Source organism: Falco cherrug, chromosome 5 (genome assembly GCF_023634085.1).
Source record: "Falco cherrug isolate bFalChe1 chromosome 5, bFalChe1.pri, whole genome shotgun sequence".
Taxonomy (NCBI): domain Eukaryota; kingdom Metazoa; phylum Chordata; class Aves; order Falconiformes; family Falconidae; genus Falco; species Falco cherrug.
The window spans coordinates 49,446,298-49,469,570 of record NC_073701.1 but is presented as its reverse complement, the minus strand read 5'-3'; the positions used below and the strand labels follow the sequence as shown (position 1 = coordinate 49,469,570).

General features: G+C 40.9%; 1 protein-coding gene across 10 annotated transcripts in view; it reads right to left on the bottom strand.

Annotated features, from left to right (window-relative positions):
- The window catches only part of PNPLA8 (patatin like phospholipase domain containing 8), a 42,469-nt gene extending 28,756 nt beyond the window's left edge, over positions 1-13,713 (bottom strand). For 5 of the 10 annotated variants that reach the window (XR_008732375.1, XR_008732374.1, XM_055711283.1 and 2 more), the window contains exons 1-6: positions 13,496-13,711; positions 11,280-12,499; positions 9,782-9,931; positions 8,412-8,563; positions 6,603-6,697; positions 1,141-1,312 (exon numbers count right to left, since the gene is read on the bottom strand). Coding sequence is in view for 8 of the 10 variants with exons in the window: in XM_055711283.1 (XP_055567258.1) it covers positions 1,141-1,312; positions 6,603-6,697; positions 8,412-8,563; positions 9,782-9,931; positions 11,280-12,407 (1,697 nt within the window). In the remaining 2 variants the exon portion in view is untranslated. Of the gene's footprint in view, positions 1-1,140; positions 1,313-6,602; positions 6,698-8,411; positions 8,564-9,781; positions 9,932-11,279; positions 12,500-13,188; positions 13,365-13,495 lie in introns of those variants that run through there. The other 5 variants (XM_055711278.1, XM_055711280.1, XM_055711277.1 and 2 more) reach the window with 5 other exon arrangements.
- Between the last annotated feature and the right edge of the window lie 9,560 nt (positions 13,714-23,273).

The window sequence follows — 23,273 nt, the reverse complement described above, 5'->3', positions numbered from 1 at the left end:
TTGCACAGGAGCAGAGTGCTTTACCTCCCTCATGTGTTACATGTGGCTGCAAAAAAATTAGCATTTTAATTAAAGGCATTTAAAATACTTTCACATGAGGCAATTCTGATTTTCACATAACTCTTTTAGTTGGGCAGGAAAAGAAGAAAAGCAGAGAAAAATCCCTTTTCTAAAAAAAGAGGAACTCAAATATCTGAGAAAAAAAAATAATTATATTAATTTTTTAAACACATTTATTCCTAAATATATATGAGAGCACAGAGAAGTGGTGCTTGGAAGCCTCTCTCCACTTCAGCAAAGTAGTGAGATGCTTAAAACTCAAGCGGCACAAGTATTTCTGCTATAATCTCTAGAAAAAAACTCTTCCAATCTCATAAAACACATTAATCATGTTGCCAAAGGAACATGTCATTACCTATCCAAAGAAATTTTTTACTATTTTTCATTTGTTCTCAGAGAAGGTTGTTTCAGTTCTTTCGGTAGCAGTTTCCCAAAAGCTGGCACTATGACATTCATTTGCTAAAAACTATAAAGAATGGAACTATCAATACAAATAAAGATGAATAAAACTAAGTAATAAAACTGTAATATCGTAATTCCTTTCAATGACTTTTCCTGAATATCCATTATATGTGTTTGTATGCAGATCTATGAAAAAATACCATTTCATTTGGAACTCTTGACACAGCGAACAATTTTTCATTGCAATCCTTACAGCTCATTTCCCTTTTCAAAGAAAGGGGCAATGGACAAAACTCCTCAATATAGCAGCTAAAATTAACCCCCCCTACTACAGCACACTATTTCAGCTCTCACCATGTTTCGTGTAAGAAAAAAGGCGCACCAGGTGGCTAAGTCCAATTTGTAGATCTACAATGAGTCAGATCAAGCAGAGCTGGCAAGCATACAGGATTATAATCAGAAATCATGCATTAAAGCTTACTTTATTCCCCAGAAACAGGTATCATTACATTAAGGGCTTTCAACGTTTTGGTAAATATGAAAATGGCTATTTCAAAAAGAATAAGAGCATATGGTAATCCTTTCTAGTTTTTAAGAATTTGCTTACCAGTGAAACAATACAAACCCAAAGGCTCTCAGACATACTAATTACTTTTCACCTGATCATTTGTTACTTACTTGAGCATTTTTTCCCATATATCACTGTCATAGAAGGCATGGCTCCAACCCATTTTGACTGTTCCAACAATGACATTCTGCTTAAAAACATCTGATCCTAACTTGCGATACAGTTCCTCACAGTCATCCAGAGGAATATGGAACAACCCCAACATAAAAGCTAGTATCGCTCCTGAAAAAGAAATATTTTGAATTGTAAAACATAGCCTGGAGTAAAATTATAGATTCCCATTTAATGTAGTTCATAGGTTAGCAGAATATCTATCTTGAAAAGGGAAGATCAACTGATATTTATATCACTAAATTCCTGTTCAGAGATCACAAACTATGCCTTAAAAGGACATAAACAAGACAGAAGAAATCTACTTTCAAAGACAAAACTAGAAGTTGAAAAATGGCATTATCTCATTATGCAGATTTCATCCCTGCAAACAAATATATGGCAGAAGGCAAAATGAATCCATTGCTTTATTTGGAAAGAGAAATTAGTAAGAAGAATCTATGCTGTGGTATTAAAAATATATTTGGAGCATTACTTGCTATCTGGCAAACTCTGAGTCAGTAAAGAAAAATTCTAAGAAAATTCTGTAAAAAGAAGGGAGCTTTGAGTAGTTCAGAATACATTTGGTTGCAACCATTTACAATTAGTTATTCATACACACTGCCATCTAGTGTGTGCCTAAAAAAATTATGACCTACCCTTGAAGGAACAAAATCCAAAAAGCACGGTTGCAGAATACCACAAAATGGACTGTGGAAAAATACAATTAATGCATCGCTACAATTCTTAGATATATTAAACTGAAAGGGACATATACAAACTTGAAATCCAACTGTGTAATACTGTGAGGACATGTAACAAAGCATTAGGAATAATTAAAACACATTTTTCCAATTTGGAAAAGAAAATACATTTTAACAGGAGTAAATTCTTGTAATAGATTACGAATAAAACACATATGCAGAAAGAACTACATAAAGAAAGTTACAGGTGGCTTAAAGGAAAAGTTACTTCCAAGCTTCTTTTGCTCTCACAAACTTACCACGACAGCTGAGTGTCAGTGGACTGATGGTCTCAATTTTTTGAAATGCAGCACACATGATTGATATAACCTGGGCCCACCTGACAAAAACCTTCATCAAGAGACCCTTACTTGATTGCCAAATCACCAAATGCCTGTATTCAACATAAACATCTACCAGCAGAGAAACACCATTTTCCTGAGTCATGCAAATCTTCTTCTACCTTCTTTCTTCTTTTTCTTGTAACTCTCCAGCACCAATTCTACAATATAATGCATTTTCTATTTTGGTGAACAGTTTCAAAGACAAAGAGTCAAAATTCATACCAAATGCAAATTCATTTTCACTTCACCTCATAAGAAACAGCACCAAAACCTGCAGTCTGCATCAGCACACATGGCAGTAGATAATACCAGAGTCAAGGTACACATTTAAAGGGCTCTGCTGAAACCTGCTGGTTGGTAACCAACCCCCACAGGGGAGTAAGGTCAAAATCCAAGATACAGTGCAGGCTCTTGCTAGATGGCCTAGTGAAAAAAAGTTTCTGATGCTTCCATTACATCCTGCTCTGTATCACAGACACCTACACTCCACCACCATCTCACCCTTGATGCCCAACAACAAGAGGAAAAAAAAAACCCTCAATAAAACCTAGGAGGCTAAGGAGCCTATCTTGAAGAGCACAGGGATACAGCTGCCTAACAAGACACAGTACAGTCAAGAATGTAACTTGAAAGACAGAAGTATTCCTTCTTTATTCAGTACTAGTAAGACTTCAACTGAAGTGCTGTATCTGGACCCAAATGACATTCTTCAAAAAAGATGTGGACCAATTGTGCAGTTTTTCTTTTTTTCAAAAGTCCCTCAAAAACAATCACAGGTGAAGAAAATCGGTCTGTAAGGAAAGTCTGAGTAAATATGCTATGACAAAAGCCTTTAAAAGAACAGAAGGCTGCTGCTGCTGCAAAAAAAAGTAAGATTCAGTTATCCATGTTCCTGAGTAGTCAGGACAAGAGCAAACAAATTTGAACTCCAACAGAAGATCCGCGTTAGTGATTTGGATTTTTTTTCCCCCAAAATGTAGACACTGGAGCACTAGCACAGACTTTCTGAAGAAGTCTGACATGATTCTTAGGAAATTGCCAATAATGAAATACACACAGCTGATCCTTCCCCTTGGGAAATGAGATGATGCTCCCAGCAGTATGATACCATGACTTGACTTATTCATGAGTTCTCCTGAAAAAAATTTTCTTCTATCAGGAATATTTTCAAAATGCATTTCAGAACCGGAAAGACAACACGGGTTAAAACAAAACAAAAAAAAATGTCAACAGACAGATGCCAGCTTTGTTTAAGGAGGCTTCTCATCTGCAAATGGCTGAAGGCTGCAAGAATACACTGGGGCACTAGCCCTATGCTGTTTTTAACAGCTTGGGAGGAGTATTTTGGGAGAATATCCTTATGTAAAGTCTTTATGCAAACTTCACATACATCCAAAACTGATGATCAAAGATACCAGTACAATTCGGATGTAATAAAATGCACTGGAAAACAATATGCTTAGAGAACCTTTGATACCAGTATGACAATGATTGAACTCCTCATATGATGCATCTGAATGCCACTAACTATTAGCTCAATATAGAAACTCAGGTAAAAAAAACAACCTGTATTTTTATAATTCTTGGAGGAGACCACCACATTTGAAAATGTTGTAGAGTATGCACTTTGCCTGTTCACGTACTCTTGATGTTACTAACTGCTCCCTGTGACTGAATTGTAAGTGCATCACTATTAGTATCTTTAACATCTTTAATACACTGGGAGACTGCAGTAGCAGTGAAAAGAACATACAAGCCACATTCACAGCGTATCTGCAATGGGTTAAGAGCTCTGCACATCTACGAAAGCATGTCATACTCTAGAAAACAGTGATAATCACCCTCACAGAATTCCTAGCAGCTCAGCTCATGGGGCAATGGCACTTCCTCCTCTCAACTGCCTTTTTTTCATCTTTGGATTTTTGCACGGAACAGACAGTAAAGAATTTACATCAACTTAGTTCCCGATAAAAAAAGTTCAGTAGTCATCACCGTGTTGCATGTGCTTGCAGATTTTCTGGTACTTCCATACCCAGATATAGATCTCAGCAACAAGCAAGTGACCTAAGTATGCAGGGCCCATCTCTGCATCATCACAGTGATCTTTCCCTGGGACTGCCTGCATTTACACCCTGTGACAACCAGTGGAAAGAAGTACAGGGAAGCTAAATTACAAAGGTGGACTCTGTGATGCTAATTCACAGCAAACTGGTTATTTCTAAACCTCAAAAGGCAAAACAGCTAAATGATACTGAGAGATGAAAAGCAGAGCAGAAAAAAACCCAAACCTGCACAAGAGGCACCCTTCAAGCCATTTAATACATCACTTTTGTAAACCACAATTCATCCAACTGCAAGCTTCTGCAAAACCTATTGGCATAAGAACCACCGACACAAACGGTAATGGCACACCGCTAGCACGTGCTGACAGGTAAGTATAACCTCTCGCATCCATGTCTTGTCACTTACTACTGCAAGCTGGACTACTGCAGACAAAAACCTGGTAGTGTAAGCAAAGCTTAAAAGAACACGTTAAGTACTTACGAATGGTTACAAACCCCCAAATCTGGTGAAGAATTAAGAATAAAATTAGTTCTTATCAGAATAGTGGAATTAAGAACAGCAGCCCTCTCCATCAAAGATAATATGTCTTTATTATGATTGAAGGAGACATTAGAGAAGTGTTTTGTAGTGAAACTACCTTCCAAAGAAACAACCACGTACTGCAAAATTAACTAACATGGGATTTTTTTCAAAGACTATTAAAAATTTAAAGCAAGGAACTATATAAATCATGCCTGTAAACAAATTCTGTCTAGTAGACCTAAATATTCTCCTCTTCTCTATTTTGGACCTATTAAGCAAATCTCTGGAAACACACACATTATAGCTTCTCATGGTGATCTGCATTTAATGTTATTTCTCAATTAAACTGTATGGAAGATAAGCATAGGGCGTAAAAAAGTGAAGAACGTGGGTTTCTAAAGGAAATTGAGCTATTGAACAGCTGCATAACTCTTATGTTAGAAATCAGCATTATGCTGCAACTGTCTAGCATAATTTCTGAAACAGATGACTGTCTTTTTAAAAGAACCTTATGCTTCTGAGTTTCTCACTTCCTAGGGAGGCGTAACTTATCAAGGAGTCACAAGAGCAATTAAGAGTGGGAGGGACTTCTAAAGGTCACCTCGTCCAACCTTCAGTTCAAACAGGTTCAGTTGGAACCTTCAGTTCAAACAGGTTATTCAGGCATTGTTCCACCGAATTTTGTGTATTTCTAGGGATGAACATTCCACAGCCTGTGCAGGCAACTCCTTGCAGCGTCCAACCATCCTTGCAAGGTAAATATGATTCCTTACACCTAATTGTAACTTCCCATATTCCAACTTGTCTGTTGGCTTTTCTCCTATGATTGTGCACCTTCAAGAAGAATCTAGCTCCACCTTCTCGGTATTTTCCCATTAGCTGAAACAGAGTAAGGCCTCCCCTTGATCTTCTCCTCTCAAGGCTGAATAAACCCAGTTTTTGCACTCTCCCTATATGTCATGATCTCCAGTTCCCTGGCCCCCTGGCCCTCTCTCAGACTCAGTATGTACAATGTACCCAACAGATTAAGGATTTACTGAGGAGCCCAAACCCTGGTATACGGGGGCCAAACAGAGTCAATGTCTCTGTTGGGTATGTTCTTGTGCACAGAAGCCAGTATGTGGTCGGCTTTCCTTGTTGCAAGACTACACTGATGATTCATACTCAACTTGTTCTAACAAGACCAGGTCTTTTTTCTGCAAAGCTGGTTTCTAGCCAGTCAGCTCATCTCAAGTGGAGGGCTTTGTTCCTGGCTTTGCTGAACTTTAGGTGGTTCCTGTCCAGCCATTTCTCCAGCCTGTACAGGCCAATCCAAACAGAGGGCATCACTGTACTGACTACTTCCTCTAATTTAGATCATCCAAGATTTTGCTACAGACATACTCTGTCCTGCTGTGCAGGTCATTAATAAACACACGAAACACTAAAGGCCCAGGATCAGTCCCTGAGGGACATTACCTTAGTTGTCTGTAAAGGCCCATAAACAGATTTTAAGATGTTTGTACGTGTGTGCAAAATGAAGGTTTCACATTCACTTAAAAACCTGACAAATCAGTTTGAAGTTACAAGTATATCATGAATCACCCAAAGTTCTTATTCAGAAAAAAAAAACAACTTTAAAAATCACACCTCTGCATTCCCAGCTTACACTCAAAGTCAGAAATCAGCAAGTTCCGCAAAATCTGCATTTATTCTCAGATGTTCTTTTACTATATTGATAGCAAAACTCCAACTTGTATCAACAATTACCTGTGCTTACACCACAAATGTAGTCAAAAAGCTGATGAACCGGCTTGCCAGTTAGTTCTTCTAGTTTCCGTAGAGTCTGAAGTGCAACTAAACCCCTGAAACAAAAAAATCCCCTTCACATACAATGGTAGTTTTATCTTACACAGCTCTAATTAAGTCCACCTTTGCCTAATTATAACTCACTAACTACAAGAATCCTCAATGTTTCAGGGAATAAAAGGGTAGTAGAAAAGGGTAGTAGAAAACAATTATAAGGGAATGGTGAATACTAAATACAAATTACATACTCAGGCATACCAAAAGTAGCATGCAACCGCTACAGCCATATTGTTTTGTAGCAAAGGCTCAGGAATGAACATCTTATGTGGATGCAGACTCAGGACAGATTTTAGCTGCATCCACACCACACAGCACTTAAAGTTTGGTCTTATATAATGTCCCTTGGGGCACAGGATTTTTCTGTCTGTAATTTTTTTTGCTTCAATTCAGTGTGTCTGAAATAGTCAGATGCATTCCAGACCATCAGACTTACGCTTCTACAACATGAAACAGAACATCTGGCAAGCAGAGAGAGGTGCTATTTCTGCTGGGCTGTAGCTAAAGAACTGTGTATAGCGAAAGGAGCACCATCTTGCCAACATGTTCTGCTGAGAATGGCACCTCCTACATGCTGCTCCCAAATCTGTCCTGCCTTGTGCTGAAGAGCAGTAGTCAACCCAGTCCATAACTATAACCTGCTGAACATCATCAATTAAGTGGCACAACAGCCAGTAGTCAGTATTCAGGCTCACTCTCTGGACTCATTTCATTTAGCATTATAGATGCAGACAACACTTTCTAAAGATAAGGTGTCTTATAATGTCACACACCCCCCTAGAAATCTAACAGAAAAATTAACACACTTCATTTATGCATATAGGCATCATGCTGTCATATGTGAAGCATCCTTCCTTCTACTTTGTAAAATCTTCATGGTTTACCATGAACTTTTGCAAACACAAACATTGAAGTTGTGACATAGGCTCACTCCTTATTGAAGGCAACCGACTGATGCAAGTAAAAAAATACTCTGAGGAAACAAAGAGCTTGTGAAATTGTACTTCTGCAATCACTTCACTTTCTACCAATAAAGATTCATTAATCAGTAAATATTTGCCAACAAGACTTCAAATAGGCCTGAAAATACAGCTTTTATTAAACATCAGACTTCATATTTAATGAACAGGCCTCTACCACTATTCTTCAAAAATTATGGTAGGTGCATAAATTCATGCAGAACTACAGCACACATTACTAAGGACACGGGGCGCATAAATTCAAGGAAAAAAAGTGTTAGTTGTAGAAGAAATATAAATCAACAGCATGGATAGAATAGCTTTCACCACTAGCCTGTTCATTCTGTCATGACACCAGCTCTGCTAAGGCAGATCACCCTCCAGAAAAGTACAAGACAACACAATCATAAACTACTTCTAGCATTTCACACCAATTTTGTATTTCTAAGGTCAGACTTGGGAGCAGACTAACTCAAACAACCATTTAATTTACTTCCAAAGAAAAGTGAGCCAATCCAAGCACTAAGTGTGTAGCTAACAGGCAATTTCAGTGTCATAGGGCTACTAATGCATGGAAATTTAAGCACAAATGCATTCAAAAATAATACCCATCATTTGAATAAGCCAAATGGAACAGAACTGTAAATTGTATATTGCATCTTTGGGCACAAACTTATCAAAGAGAAACCGAAAGTTTCTTTCCAGTTACAGTATGAAAAAAGCTACAAGTATATAAAAAACACAGAGGTTTTACCTTGTACCTCCTCCATCAATAGCAAGGACTCGAATTCCCCAGCCTTTCACAGGGTCTGTATATCCAATTATAGCTAAAGTCTCTCTAACAGCAGCCTGAAGACTTTCATCGTTTGCCTGTCTCAGTCGCAGTAGGCATGGGATTAATTTTTCCTATTGATAAATACAAAGATATTTCATTCTAACTATATATGTTTATACCAAAAGAATCCATGCTTAAATTTACTAATTCGGCATTTAATTATAAAAGCAATATATTAAAATCAGAGGTAAACATCTTTACATCTGTATTTACTCATCTCTCTAACAAGGGAAAGGACTCCAATATTATGTTGTACACACCTCATTGCTAAAGTAAATCCCTATCAGAATTAATCAAAGTGAAATGTAAATTTTTTAATAGCTAGAAAAGTTGTATTTACCAGCAGTTTAGTTTTATTTACTTCCATGTCACATTGGCCAAATATAAACTCAAGTATGGAGCACACAAATTATAGCTAAAAGCCCAGATTTTGTTGAGAAAATATAACACTGTTTCAAAACAGAAAATGCCTTCTAATTACACCAACATCAAAACAAAAATTAAAATTTTTCCTCACACTGAGTAATTTTTAAGCGTACAATTATTATCATAAATATATAAAGTATTATAACCAAAACTGGAGCAGTGAATGTACTCTTTCATAATAAAGTAATTCACATCTATTCATGTGGATGCCCAACCTGTACCCTGCCCAGATGGTTCACCTGGCCTACACTCTAATCCCAAAGATTTGTTTTCCAGAAATTCCACAATTCACATCACACACCTCTCACATCTTGTGGAAAAAGACATGAGACTGACAAATACTGTGATTTGCCTGGTATTACTAGAACAGTCTACTACCCGCCTCTCATCCTCTCACTGCAGGTAAGAGAATGAGTAGGACAGGATAACATGAAATTACGTGACGGGAATACTACACTCATATCACCTCTCTTCACAGGAAGCATGCAAACAAGCATAAAAACTGTTGTGTGTATGCAGATCAACTGTACTGTACATTCCTATCTGGTCAATTGCAACAGAGTACAGAGTGTACAACCTTCGCCTATCACTACACTAAGCTATATTACCTATCCACATGACAATGCGGTATGCTTCTAAATTAAACACTGCAATCTGAAAAGCCTTTAGCTAGACTACTGATAGTTTGCATGTGAACCTGCTTGAACTAGCTAAAAAAACAGCTATAAAGAGACATTCACATTGTAATCTCCACAAATAGAAAATATTTCTATTCCACAAAACCAGAGAAGAAAGTTTTAGGTTATTTTATGTCACTTATCTGTCATATTTATTTTTTGTCTACACATGAAGACTATTTGCACCTTAATTGCAACTCCTCTGCTCTCTGGAAATTCTAGAAGATGATAGGTGAGTTCTTCAACCCTGCTGATACAGACTCTTCTATTAGAGGATCTTCGTAGGGCTTGAACTAAAGCTCGAGTCCTGTTATCAATACTCACTCTTGCAATAATCTAAAAAAAGATAAAGTTATAAAAATAACATGAAACTACTCTAAGAAATGTGTAGTATTTGTCAAGACTAATTCCAAACTGTTATTTTAAGATTTCTCAGAAGTAATGGACAACATGTTGTACTAGAGATCTACTATAGGCTCCGAGTAAGCATTGCTTAAACATAAACAGGCAACCTTTTGATTGTTTACTGGACAGCTCACAGCAACAATACACCAAACAAACATATCAGCACGTACTCAGATGTATTTTCAGGGCAATTCTGAAATCACAGTATTTGGACCATGAAGAAGTGTAAGATTACTGTAACTACAACAAAAAAGAAGCAGCTAGATCTATCTATATTTATGTACCCGCTCCCTATACCATATGAACATATATATATACACACTACATGCACACGTATATATAAATTTACACATAAATATATGTACTTATATAAAGAGGATATAAAGGTTTTTATATACATACATCTATATACTTATAAATAAGCATATGTATGTATATGTAAGCTTATACAACTTACATCAGTATGTGTATATATAACTATATAGATTTTATATATGTGTATGTGCTGGTTTGGGCTGGATAGAGTTAATTTTCTTCATAGTAGCTAGTATATGGGGCTATGTTTTGGATTTGTGCCGAAAACAGTGTTGGTAACACAGGGGTTTCTGTTACCACTGAGCAGTGCTTACGCGGTCAGGGCCTTTTCTGCTCCTCACACCCCAGCGAGTAGAACGGGTGTGCACAAGATGTTTGGAGGGGACACAGCTGGGACAGCTGACTCCAACTGACCCAAGGGATATTCCATGCCGTATGACATCATGCTCAGCATATAAAGATGGGGGAAGGAGGAGGAAGAGGGGACACATTTGGAGTTGTGATGTTTGCCTTTCCAAGTAACCATTACACATGATGCAGCCCTGCCTTCCTGAAGATGGCTGAACACCTGCCTGCCCATGGGAAGTAGTGAAGGCATTCCTGTTTTGTTTTGCTTGCGTGTGCAGCTCTCGCTTACCTATTAAACTGTCTTTACCTCAACCCACGAGTTTTCCCACTTCTACTCTTCTGATTCTCTCCCCCATCCCACAGAGCAGGAGTGAGTGAGCTGCTGTTGCTGTCCAAGGCTAAACCACAACAGTGTACACACATACTTATATAAGAACATATGTACTTATATGTAAGTAAGTACGTACATAGGTATATACTTATGTAAGTGTATATTTAATGTATACAAATATATATGTTTACATACAGGTATATACACATGCATGTATATATATACACTTGTATAAAATAGACATTGAAATCAAATATAAAGAAATAACATTAAACAAAGACTTGCCTTTTCTCTCTGAAGAGACAGATGCTTTTCCTTCTCTTCTGCAGTCTTAGCTTCCCTTGCTTTGTCCTCCTCATCCTTCTCAGATACTTCTTGTTCTGGCTGTTTACTCTTTTCTTGTGAAACAACTTTTGTATCGGATCTTAACTTGGGAACCAACCCACCAATGTAACTGTCTACAAAAGCTTGTACACTGTTACTGGGATAGGAAAGAAAGTCTACAATACTTTTTTTAGTGGAAATTGGAAGAGTGGTATTTGTCTTTTCAGCACCCAGAGTCTCTGCCTCAGGAGCTAAAGCAGCTGCTGAATCCACTGTCTTTTCTTCACTTATTACAGGATTTTCTGATGAATTAAGATTATTCCTCTCTTTGCTTTTAGACTCCTGTAATAAAGCATTCCTTTTTTTCTCTTGATCCATAACAAAATTATTATTAAAGTACCAGTTGATATGATCAGCTATGAAGTTGTAAGTCTCTCCAAAATTTGTAGAAAAGTAGCTTATATGAAAAAGGTGTGTTTTAGTAGACACTGAATCTTCCGAAGTATCTTGGTAAGTGCCACTTGAACTTCCTAACACAGACTCTGAGTCTTCATTTGCACAACTGGGTATCTTTGCAGCTGGGCCTCTGTTGCAATCCTCCTGAGTTCTGGCATCTGTGACTTGTTCATCATTTTCCAGATTTGCACTGATGTTATTTGCATCTGCATTACTTTTATTTGCTTTTCCCAGAGTACCTGAGTGTGACTTTAATCGAGCTATCCGTGAAACCAGTTCACTGTGAGTGCCAGACACTGCCTTTGAAACAGATTCTATAGTATTCTTAATTCGTGACATGCGATTGGTCACTTTCGTAAGTCCTTTGGAAGAAGAAGTTAAAAGTTTAGAAACTCTGTAGTATAAAAGGTCATGGCTGTAAATGTATTTGTTATACCAAAATGTTCTGCTTCTGGCCCATTTACACTGAGGCTCGCTTGTATGAAAAACTCTCAGGTGAATGGCATGATTTATCCTCCAGCAGACTTTAGGTCTATACAAATACAGGTATTTGTTTCTTTGCTTCCACCAAAGACTTTTTGGGTTAATCACAAAGAACAAACAGGTGTCTAAAGAGAAGTGATGAACTGTCATTACTTACAAATAATTAAACCTTTTCTACGTTGCTTGTCTACTTCATTCCAGAAAATATATCTCAATAAATAAGTCTCCTATCACCGTGTTATCTGAAAAAGAAAAAAGAAAGCAAAAATGAAACCCTAAACCCAGTTAAACTAAACCCACAATGTTGCTTAAAGCAGGCCGCTTATTCTTTCAGTAAAGACAATCAAATCAAATGATCTTACAGGGCTATCTGCCGCTGAGGACGTATGGTAGTGTTATCCCAACAGTTCTATTTCAACACATTCTTCCTTAAAGGCCAGTTTAAGTTCATGTTGAGCAACACTCCACAACAAATACTTTGCTGGAAGTATTTAGTGACATACAGAAAACTGCTTGCTGGTCTTTCCAATGAAGAGAAACTCGTACAGAGAGAGCAAATTTCAAATGAAACTGTCATTATGTATCACCATTCCTTTGCAAAATTCCTCCCAGGGAGGAAGCACACCGATTCTTTGGGCAAACTTCAGCATAAAGCCACAAATTCAACAAAACGTTCCTAACTTAAGAGCAAAAGGCTGTATATAGCCCTTACTCTACAAAGAAAGATGTTTCTGGGGTGGATCAGAGTTTCACACGGCTATACAAGCTCCTGCTGAAACCGCAGGGGCAAACCCATTACTTGCCTAAGCAGCAAGCTCGGGCTCCCCTGGCTCCTGCCACAGCGCCAGAGGTCAGCCAGGCACACACGGCCGCAGGCCCACGCCAAGGGAGCAGCGGCGGCACCGCCGCGGGCAGCAGCCGCCTTACTTACAGGTTCCTCGGCAGCTGCCGGCGCCGCGCCCGCTCCGCCAGCGCTCCTGCTGCCCGCCGCCGCGGCCGGGCCTATATAGGCACCGGGGGGCGCGGGCTCTGCCCGCCTTGCGCCACTTCGCAGAAACGATTTCGAGAGCGGCCGCGTAAACAAGCACCGAGTCCCGGAGCGGCCCCGGCCGCCGCCCCCGCCGCACGTCACGCGCCCACACCCACCCCTGCGTCACGCACGCGAGTCCCGCGTGCCTGGCACGCGCTCACCGACACCCCCCCGGAGCGACGCGGCCCACCCCGGCGGAGGCGGGTACCTGCTGGGCAACGGCTCCCGCCTCCCCGCGCTCCCCAGGCCGCCGCCGAGCGCCAGGCAGGGCCTACCGCCCACGGGAGCGGGGCCGACCGCTGGGGCCGCGGCCCGCGCGGTGCAGCCCCGGCGGAGCGGGCAGGAGAGCGGCGGTAGCGACAACGGCAGCGGCGCGGGGCCGCCAGCCGGGCCGGGCCACGCTACGGCGCCTGCGCCGCGCCCAGCACGCCGGAAACAGCTGAGGCACGCGCCGTCTCACCGGGCGGGGCGGGGGCAGCGGCGGGGGGCGGGCGGTGTGGCGCAGGAGGCGCGGCGCGGGGCGGGGCCCGCAGGGCGGTGCTAGGTCATGGCCGGGGAGGAGGCGGCGGCGGCGGCTGCGCGCGGGCTGCGGCAGGCGGGGGCGGGGCGGCTACGTGCGGAGCGGCACGCGGCGGGTGGGGCTTGGAGGGTGCGGGCACGCCTCGCCTCAGGGCGGCCGGGGGCGGCGGCGGCCCCGTGTCCCGTCGGTGGCGGCGGCGGGACTGCCCCTGCGTGAGGCTGCCGGCGGTGCCAGGCTCTTGGTGCCGCGCCCCGGAGGCGCTGGGGCGGAGGCTGGGGGGGGCGTGCTGGCGCCGTACCCCGCGGCTGGCTCTTCTGTGGCCGCGCGCCCCGCACTTCCCGCTTAATACTTGGAGAAGGATGACAGACTGTGTGCGTTTCATGGGTTTGACAGGGTTAGGGGGCACATGGGTGTTACCCAGCCAGCCTGAGGAGCAGCACAGGCCTGTGAGCTTCCCACCTGCACTGTCTGAAAGTTTCTTTGAAGCTGGCTGCACCGAGGGTGGTGACTGCAGAAGGCTCATGAGGTGAACACCTCAGTGGGCTGCTGAAGGCCTCACCTCATGAGGAGGATAATACTTCATGTGTCATTTCGGAGTCCAGTCATCTGCTTCATTCTTTCTCACAAATTAAAAAGTAAAATTAATTTTCTTACCTGGTGTTTTCTTCCCCAAGGGAAAATTTATATCCATTGTGTATTCTAATCATTATACTGTGGTTTTTATAACTTAAACAGATTGAACTTTCCATATCTCCTGATGCAAGATATTTTTCAGCCCTTGAGTATTTTATGAATATTAATTGAATAATTTGTAGTTCCTTTTTTGCCTCCTGTTAATGTGGTGGGTTGACTCTGGCTGGATGCCAGGTGCCAGCCAAGCCACTCTTGTCGCTCTCCCTCCATCAATGGGACAAGAGGAGAAAATAACAATAGAAAGCCCAAGGATTGAGATAAGGACAGGGAGATCACTTACCAGGTACTATCATGGGCAAAACAAACTCATCTTATGGCAATTAAAATGTATTCCCAACTAATAACAGAGCAGGATAGTGAGAAATCTAAAAACACCCTTTGACCCCACCCCTCACTTTGTCCCAGGCTCAACTTCACCCCCAGCTTCCCCACCTCCCCCCGCCAGCAGCAGGGACGGGGCCTGGGGGCTGCGCCCAGCCCCTCACACCTGTCCCTGCCGCCCCTTCCCCCTCAGGGGGAGGCTCCTCACACTCTGCCCGGCTCCAGCCCGGGGTCCCCCCCACGGGGCGCAGCCCTTCAGGCACAGACGGCTCCAGCCTGGGTCCCCCGCGGGGTCACCAGCCCGGCCAGCAAACCTGCCCCAGCCCGGGCTCCTCTCCCCACGGGGACACAGGCCCTGCCAGGACCCTGCCCCAGCACGGGCTGCCCACGGGGTCACAGCCCCCTTCGGGCACCCCCTGCTGCGGCGGGGGGTCCCCAGGGGCTGCAGGTGGGGATCTGCCCCACCGTTACCCTCCATGGGCTGAGGGGCACAGCCTGCCTCACCAGGGGCTTCCCCAGGGGCTGCCGGGGAACCTCTGCTCTGGGCCTGGAGCCCCCCCTGCCCCTCCGCCTGCACCGGCCTGGGGGGCTGCAGGGGTGCTCCGCTCACACAGCCTCACGCCTCTCTCCGGCTGCAGTTGTGCAACATTTACCCTTCCTTAAGAATGTTGTGACAGGGGCACTACCACCATCGCTGATGGGCTCAGATTTGGCCAGTGGCAGGTTCGTCTTGGAGCCAGTTGGAACTGGCTCCGTCCAACACGGGGTAAGTTTCTGGCATCATCTCACAGAAGCTGCCTCTATAGCCTCCCCACTACCAAAACCTTGTCATGTAAACTCAATGCAATGAAATTTTTGTGCTTTTACGAGAGTATAAAGACAGGACTTAGAGGCAGTGTTCCAGTATCACTTCCTCAGTAAAATATTCAGGAGCCACAAGTAGCTCATGAGTCATGTGTTATCTAGGATCCTTTTGTGCAGGATAGTGGCAGTTCACCCCCAGGTGCTCATCTGTTCCCTCCTAAATGCTTTCAGAGTTGCCGTTAATTCTGGATTGCAGTGGCCTGTTCTGCAGGTATGGTCTGCCTGCCTTGTCTGTAGGTGTCTTCATACCTGGTTGTATTATCTGGTGATGGTTTACACCTGGCAACTGTTTTTAAGACTTGTGTGCTATTCTTTAATTTATTGTGGGGTTTCATTGTATATGGTTAAGATAATTTTTAAACCAAATAGCTCAAACAGTAGTGGCCTCTGCCCTAGGTGCCAGATGCCGCTAAGCTGGGAGGTTTTGCTGCCTGTTGTATGAGTTTCTCTGGGTAAAGGCTGCTTACTGTTACGAAAGCATGACAGCACTGATCACGTTTTAGCCTGTATCAGCATTAGCTTAAGCAGCTTCCCCAGCTGTGTCTACCCTTGTGCAAACCCCAGGACTCCTGTTTGCTTGCCAATGTGGTGAACTGAATTGGACCTCATCAGATGACTTCAGAAGCAATGGCTCATCTGAAGCCACAGTCTGAGCTGGCTCTAAATATGCTAACTTGCATTCTTAGGACAACAAAGTTTTAGACAAGACAAGACCTACAACTTCAGTAAGAAGGTTGGCCACGTTAAGCTTCATGCTGCCAGGACACATCCTGCCTCTCTTTGACAAATAGGGTGTTGGAGGTAGGTGGCAACTGATCCCTTTTAGCTGCACATAGCTCCTTTCTAAACAGTCACACTCTCTCCTTCTAAAATTCTGTTCTGTGCCTGCTTCGGTTTTTGTCTCACCACTGGTATATGTGTAATGGTATGTCAATTCATACCTTTGATAAGGAAAAGATTTAAGGATTTCATATTTCAGGTCTACTCACAAAACCGTGCGTTCTTGCCACATGGCTCTCCACAGGGATGAACCAACCTGTCTGATCTGACATGTTCAGAGGCCCATGATTCATCAGCTTCTCAAAACAGCCACACAGCTCTCTGACAGAACTAAAAAAACGCTGGACAAAAAAAAGATAAATATATGTGTTTCTAGGCACAAGTTCTGCATCCACACATTCTCAAACATTTTGCCAATTTAGCCTTGTCTTTACTATGGTCATGACATTAAGAAGAAATGATCTAAAATTTATTTATTTGAAAGATAGACACTTCAACTAAGCTAATTTTGTAAGCTCTCTTAATAGTCAAAGGTGAGTTGATTCATTGCATTTGACTAAACACCTACTTTTTAGATAAGAAAGATGAATCCACCTGCAGTATTCAGAGTGGCTAACTCCAATCACAGTAGTTTCTACATAGCATGGAAACGATAGCATTTTCACATTTTGAAATATATTTTAATAATAGTAGTATGTACATTAGCTGTTTTTAAAATACTTCCATTTGAATACTTTGCGTGGAAGCCTCAACCAAGAATTTGTTGTGATTATTGGTGCTTTTTTTGCTGATCTCTATTAGGTTGCGTACCCAGCACTCAAGCCCTGTCAGAATGGTCCCTCAAAACATGATAGTTTCCAGTTTAGCACAACACTGAATGTACTTTGATTTAAATGAGTGCTATATCTGTGAATTAATTAAAAAAATCCAAGGCTTTCAAAACGTTCCCTCAATGCACATGTTCATACATGTTTTTGTAGGTAAGATGCAAACTTTTGTAAATCAAATTATAGATGAAAAATTGTGGTAAATCTTCCTACTTTAATGAAAGAGAGTTCCTTGGTACATGTGATTTTTGTCATGTTACAGCCAAAGTATTGTGATGTCTATACTACAAGTGAGTTAACTGTGTTCATTTATATGTATGCTATACTTTTAGATGCCATTAATTATTTCTAATATTCACATTTGTATGTTTGTCTTGGACTGCTACTTGGAGACAAAGTCATAATGTGTTATGAGGCAGTTTGATTAAAAAAATGGATATTTACCAAAAATAATCGTTCCAAAAATTTGTCTTTCTAGGGTTCTCTCTTTTGATCTATGAAATATGAAAATTTTATATTTTCTTATACTCTCCTTCACTATAAAATGTGGCAGAAACACACTGAAATTAATTAAGTCTGGAACTCCATGCAAAATTTTCTTACTCTTTATTGGTATTCCGGTTGCAGAATCCAGTGACTTCAGCTTAGATGAGTTAAACCTGAACAGAACAACTTCCAGGGGCGGGATATTAATCCTGTGAAAACAGTTTTGTATATACTTTAATTTTACATTTGAATCAAAGATATTATATGAACAGCATTTGAGTATACTTAGGCAGTGGTTTTATTTTTACTTGCAATATTGATTATGGATGGTGTCCTGGAAACAGCCCTGTCACTTAAGAGACTCAAACAAATTAAAAAAACGCAAGTATTTCAAAGCACGATGACAAATTAACATACATTAGTAGGGTAGTATTCTGCTAATAATGGTATCTAAGATAATTGCTTAAATCTAACATCTTCAATTAAGCCTTAGGGAAAATGCTGTTTTCTATTTCCATCAATATGGTATGACATAGGCAGAAGCTGTATTTTAAGCTTTATAAATACAGAACATAGGTATTCTGCCTCTTAACACTAGATGGCAGACAAAAATGGGAAAACATTTCCTATTTTTCAGAGATAGAGTATTGAAGAATTAATTTGCATCTTGAATGAAGATTCACTGAGAGTTCTCAAAATTATAAGAATGAACACCAGTGGACACAGACAGAAAATATCATGCTTATGATAGCATGGATACTCTCTGCTGCAGTCTTTCATTTAGCTGTGAGTTTTGGCACAAATACTGCAAATAATCAAGTGGAACATTTCTGTATTATTTTCTTATTGCTTTTTTATCTCTTCTGCTACTTCCCTTCAATATTTTGCTCTTGTCAAAGAAGAACTAAAAATTCTTGAAGCCTTAGAAAGGCTTAAACAGCTCAGATAGAAGAGAAACTTTCAAAGAAAACTGCCCTTTCTGGGTGCTTGCATGGTTGTGAAATTGCCTTCCATAAATCCAACAAGCAGGCAATACAAGATTTGCATTGCAACTGCGTAGTATCTTTGTCTTACATTAGTTACCTAAAGTAATTAGGCTGCTTTGCTCCTTGTTGTCACTGAATTTTGGAAAATAATATAGAGGTAACATGTGCACTAAGGAGGCAACTCATTTTCATAGAATATTATAAATTGTACTAAATATTACATAGTCCACCTAGCAGCCAGTGAAAATTTTGGGTTGTTAGCCTGTTCCTCTCCTGGATACATCTTCCTAAATAAGTGTGGCAGGAGGGTCAGAATCCCCGAGGGTACATCCACACAGAATCACACATTAAAATGCCAGTTCATCTAGCTGTAACACCACACTAATGTGACTGCTTGTAGGATATGAAGTACTGTCTGCGCTGTGCCTGCACAGGGTGCTGTTAGTTAACAAGACAGTCTGGGGTTACTGTACAAAAACCTGCTTTGCATTGCCTATTATTTATAAATGTGTAGTGCATCTATGGGACTGATAACCAGCAAAGTTTTCATTGATATTAAACCATGACGTGCAAGTACAGTACTAGAACTGTAACAGATCCCACCAAGTCCCACCTGATCTTTTCCTCTCTGTGCTGCTCCTGTGGTTGTGCAGACCCCAAGCCAGTCTGGCTACCCTCAGTGCCTCACTGAGCAGTGCTGGCAGCCTTACGAACTGTAAGTGGGAAAGACCCAAGTTATTCCCGTGGTGTTTTTTCTGTTGAGGTTGTTCCAAATGAGTAAAAGTTAATGGACTGGAACAGAAGGGCAAGTGCAAAAGTAAGTATGACTTTCCTGCCTCACGGTTAGGAAGTAATCTACAAAGATGGCCGTAGCTTTTGATCTTTGTTCCTCAGGTTATTCTCATCATGTAACAGCTTTTGGTATAAAATGTGCATATAGAGGCAAACACCAGACTGAGGCATTCCCCTTCCCATGGGAGTCCTTTAGCCACAAGGACACAGAACTACATCCCTTTTTGCAGGGTTTCTTCTTGGTTCCATGAATCTTCCATTCTTTTGTGCGTAGTCACCTAGTTTCAACAGAAGGAGAAAGCATTTTGTGTTCTGCCTTGCCAATAAGTTGGTGAACATGAAATTCTCTTAGGGAATCAGAAATGTGTATTTAAACCTTCTCAGGCTGAAAATTGCACTGACTCCATTTTCTTGTATCACTTGGGCCAATATTCCATTGAAAATAGCATTACACTAGATACTGTCAATGACTTTGTTCCTGTTCCTCTTTCCTATTCCTGCTGTTTGTCCTCTCCCCAACCAGGGACCTCCATTTCCTCACCCCATTTGAAACAACTGGACAAGTCCCAGCCTGTTCATTGAAGGAGTGGTTGTAGGACGCCTTTGGAGTTACAGGCTCTGCATTTGAATGGGTAAAGGTACCTGGCTCTGATTCAGATTTAAGACTCTAGATTAGAATCTGGATCTGGGATTTAGCTGTGCCTTCCTCTGTTTGTTTTCCTGCTCTGCTAAATCCAGGCAGTTTGCTGCTTCCCATAAAATTTAAAAGTGCTTGGGTCCCTGAATCATGGTTCTGGATCCCTAAATCAGGGTTTTGCGTTCTGCTCAGGGAATTGGTGCCCCAGGTCCTTTACACAGCTGGCTTTAGCGTCCTGTCCCTCCACAGTTCATAGGCAATGGTCACTGGCCTTGATCAGCGCTTTTGTGCATTCTAGAAATCTAACTGCTAAAACCAGGAGTGTACTAATCAAATAATTATAAAGTAGTTCTGAATAATGCAGGTGATTACATTGAATTTGAAATTCAGACTCATGCTAGGGGTCATATTACAATTCCTTTTCAGCCCCCTGTGATTACTATAATAGCCATTCTGTTGACTTTCAGCACTCAAGAACTGATAGATGTGAATTTTGTTACTGCAGCCTCTGTACTGAGAGTATGATTGCGCAAGTACCAAAAGTCTTGGTAGAAATGGAAGGAGGTCAAAACTCACAGTCTCTTTAGGTCAACTGGAATTAATTCACTATCCACATTGTTTGCAATTGCTTATTCAGTATTGTTGGAGAAACGGAGTCTTTGCTATTTACTTTGTCTTTTAATTAAAGCATTGAAATATGTCTGACCTTTGCACCAGACCTTGAGGTGCTATACTAGGTTCCATCTTAGCATTTTTCCCTTTATTAAAAAATGCTGCTTATAACTTCCCATCTGTGGAAAAAATACTTTGTCATTCTTCTTCAAAACCAGTCTATCACAGTTCCTTCTCCTGAAGTTACACATTATTTCTCCTTTTTTCTTTGCTTTGACCAGCCTTGGTGAGGCTCCTTATCTGTCAGGTTTTTTCTGTGGCCCTGGTGTTTGATGAGCTGGCAGGCCATTGAGGGTCCTAATAGAGAGCACAGACTGTCTGGAGTGCCGCAAATGAGAAAGATATTTTTTGGCAGAAGCCTATGTACCTGATTTGTAATGATTTATCTATCTCAGCTTAAAGTAGCCTGATGAAAGTTGTAGAAGTACCAGTAAAAGCTCAGTACTGTACAGGTAAACACTATTAAAGTTGCACAAAATTTTACAGCAGCAGTGGGGGAAAGCCGTTATTTAAAGAATGGTTTACAAACTGTGGAAGATAACCCTACCACCATAATTCAAGTACATCAATTAAGCAAACCAATTCTAGGCTTTGGGCCGAGTGGGACTCTCAAGTCACTGCTGTCAGTAATGTCTATGAAATCAGAAACATACCCCAAGAGTGAGGTCAGCACTGGTGAATAATAAAACTTTTACTGAAACAGGTTAAAAGTTATTTTTTCAGACATAATTTCCTTGGGGATTAAAAAGAGGTGCGTAGTAATGTACGTAGTTAGTGGTACTGTTTTATGGTGAGTATCTGGAACATGCCTAGTTACGAGCCACAGGGGGCCCATACCCGTTGTTTTTTCTCTGGCTTTAATGCCTGTGGCTAATTCCTATTAAAGGATGCACTTAATTTAGGAGAGTCTTGTTCCAAAATATTGCCTAACAGTAATTATAGTAGTTTGATGTGTTGTAGTTCTACATTTTAAGGCTAGAAAGCTGGATTTGTTGTTATGTAGCTTTTAATCTTCCTAAAGTAACATCCCCTCCCTTTAAATACACAGTGAATTTACTCATCTGAGAAGTGAACATAGTTTCATGGAAAGTGGAAGGCGTCAAGATTGTGTGTGTGCAGTGGAGCAGTGTTTGCACACACATATACACATACACAAACCAGGCATGAACACAACTAAAAGCTAAATTTGAAGGGTTTAAATTCCACTTTTGGTATACAAACAGGATCAGCAGGACAGAATGTTGTCCCATGTTCATTATAATGTTAATTTGAAAAGTTAGGGGAAGTTTATAGTGCGGGTGGGCTGGAAATGGAAGAGATTTGGCGTTGTCCTGACATTTTCTAGTAGTTTTTTGGCTTCCCTAAAAGTTCTCCTTTCTGCCCACAAATATTTTTGTCCAAACCAAAGTTCAACTCCTTCTGAGGAATGGAGTTACTGACATTGTTCATAATTTTGTGTCTTCTTGTGTCATGACAACAGCATTAGTAGCTGCCTACATAGCATGATTGTATATATGCTGTCTGCAATACATTTCTCTATTTTTATCAGCCCATTGGCTTTAGCTGTTGCATTTGAGGCTGTTTTAGTTCCATAGACCCTCCCTAGCAACTCTAACTATATAGGGTTGGAGTGAATCATTAAACCTGATCCAAAGAACTGTTTATGTTAACTGAACTATTGAATTAGCGGTGGATATTTTTTTTTTGTTTGTTTTTTGAGAAATTAGAACTGTAGGAGGTTGTATCGGTACAGCAGAAAAAAGTAATGCATAATTTTAGTCCAGTAAAGATGATTTACAGTGAAGTAGTTTATCCACTGCATTCTGGAAATAAGCAGTATTTTAATACTGAAAAATATGAAACTACCTTGCTGTAAATGCATCCATGCTACAGGGTAAATCCTTGAACAGAACTTGTGGAACCTTGGCTAATCTCCCATATGAAAGAATCCATTTGCTAGCTATTACACTACTTCCAAAAGGCGTTCTCATTACATTTCATGCTACATGCTTTGTATTTACGTTACTTAATACATCTCCTCAAATGTATTCTTTATCACTAGGGTAATTTCAATGCAATACTATGTTAACTCTTTTAATCTACCCTAGAATATATTACTATATAAATATATCAAGTAAATGTTTCCACCACCTTCTTGTTCACTGAATCTTTTACTGCACACTCTAGTCCTTTCCACCATGTAAGTTCTATGGCAGCTGGCTTTTACATTTTAATGTTTGAAAAAAAAGAGAATCACAACAGCACTAAGGAGATAATTTTTCATTTCTCTGAAATCCTCTAGAGACATAACCAATCATGTGAAAATTTGCTTTTCTTAATTAATTGGGTTTTGTGACTAGTCAAGTGCAGTAGCAATAATCTACTAGCTCTTCAGGTATACAGAATCT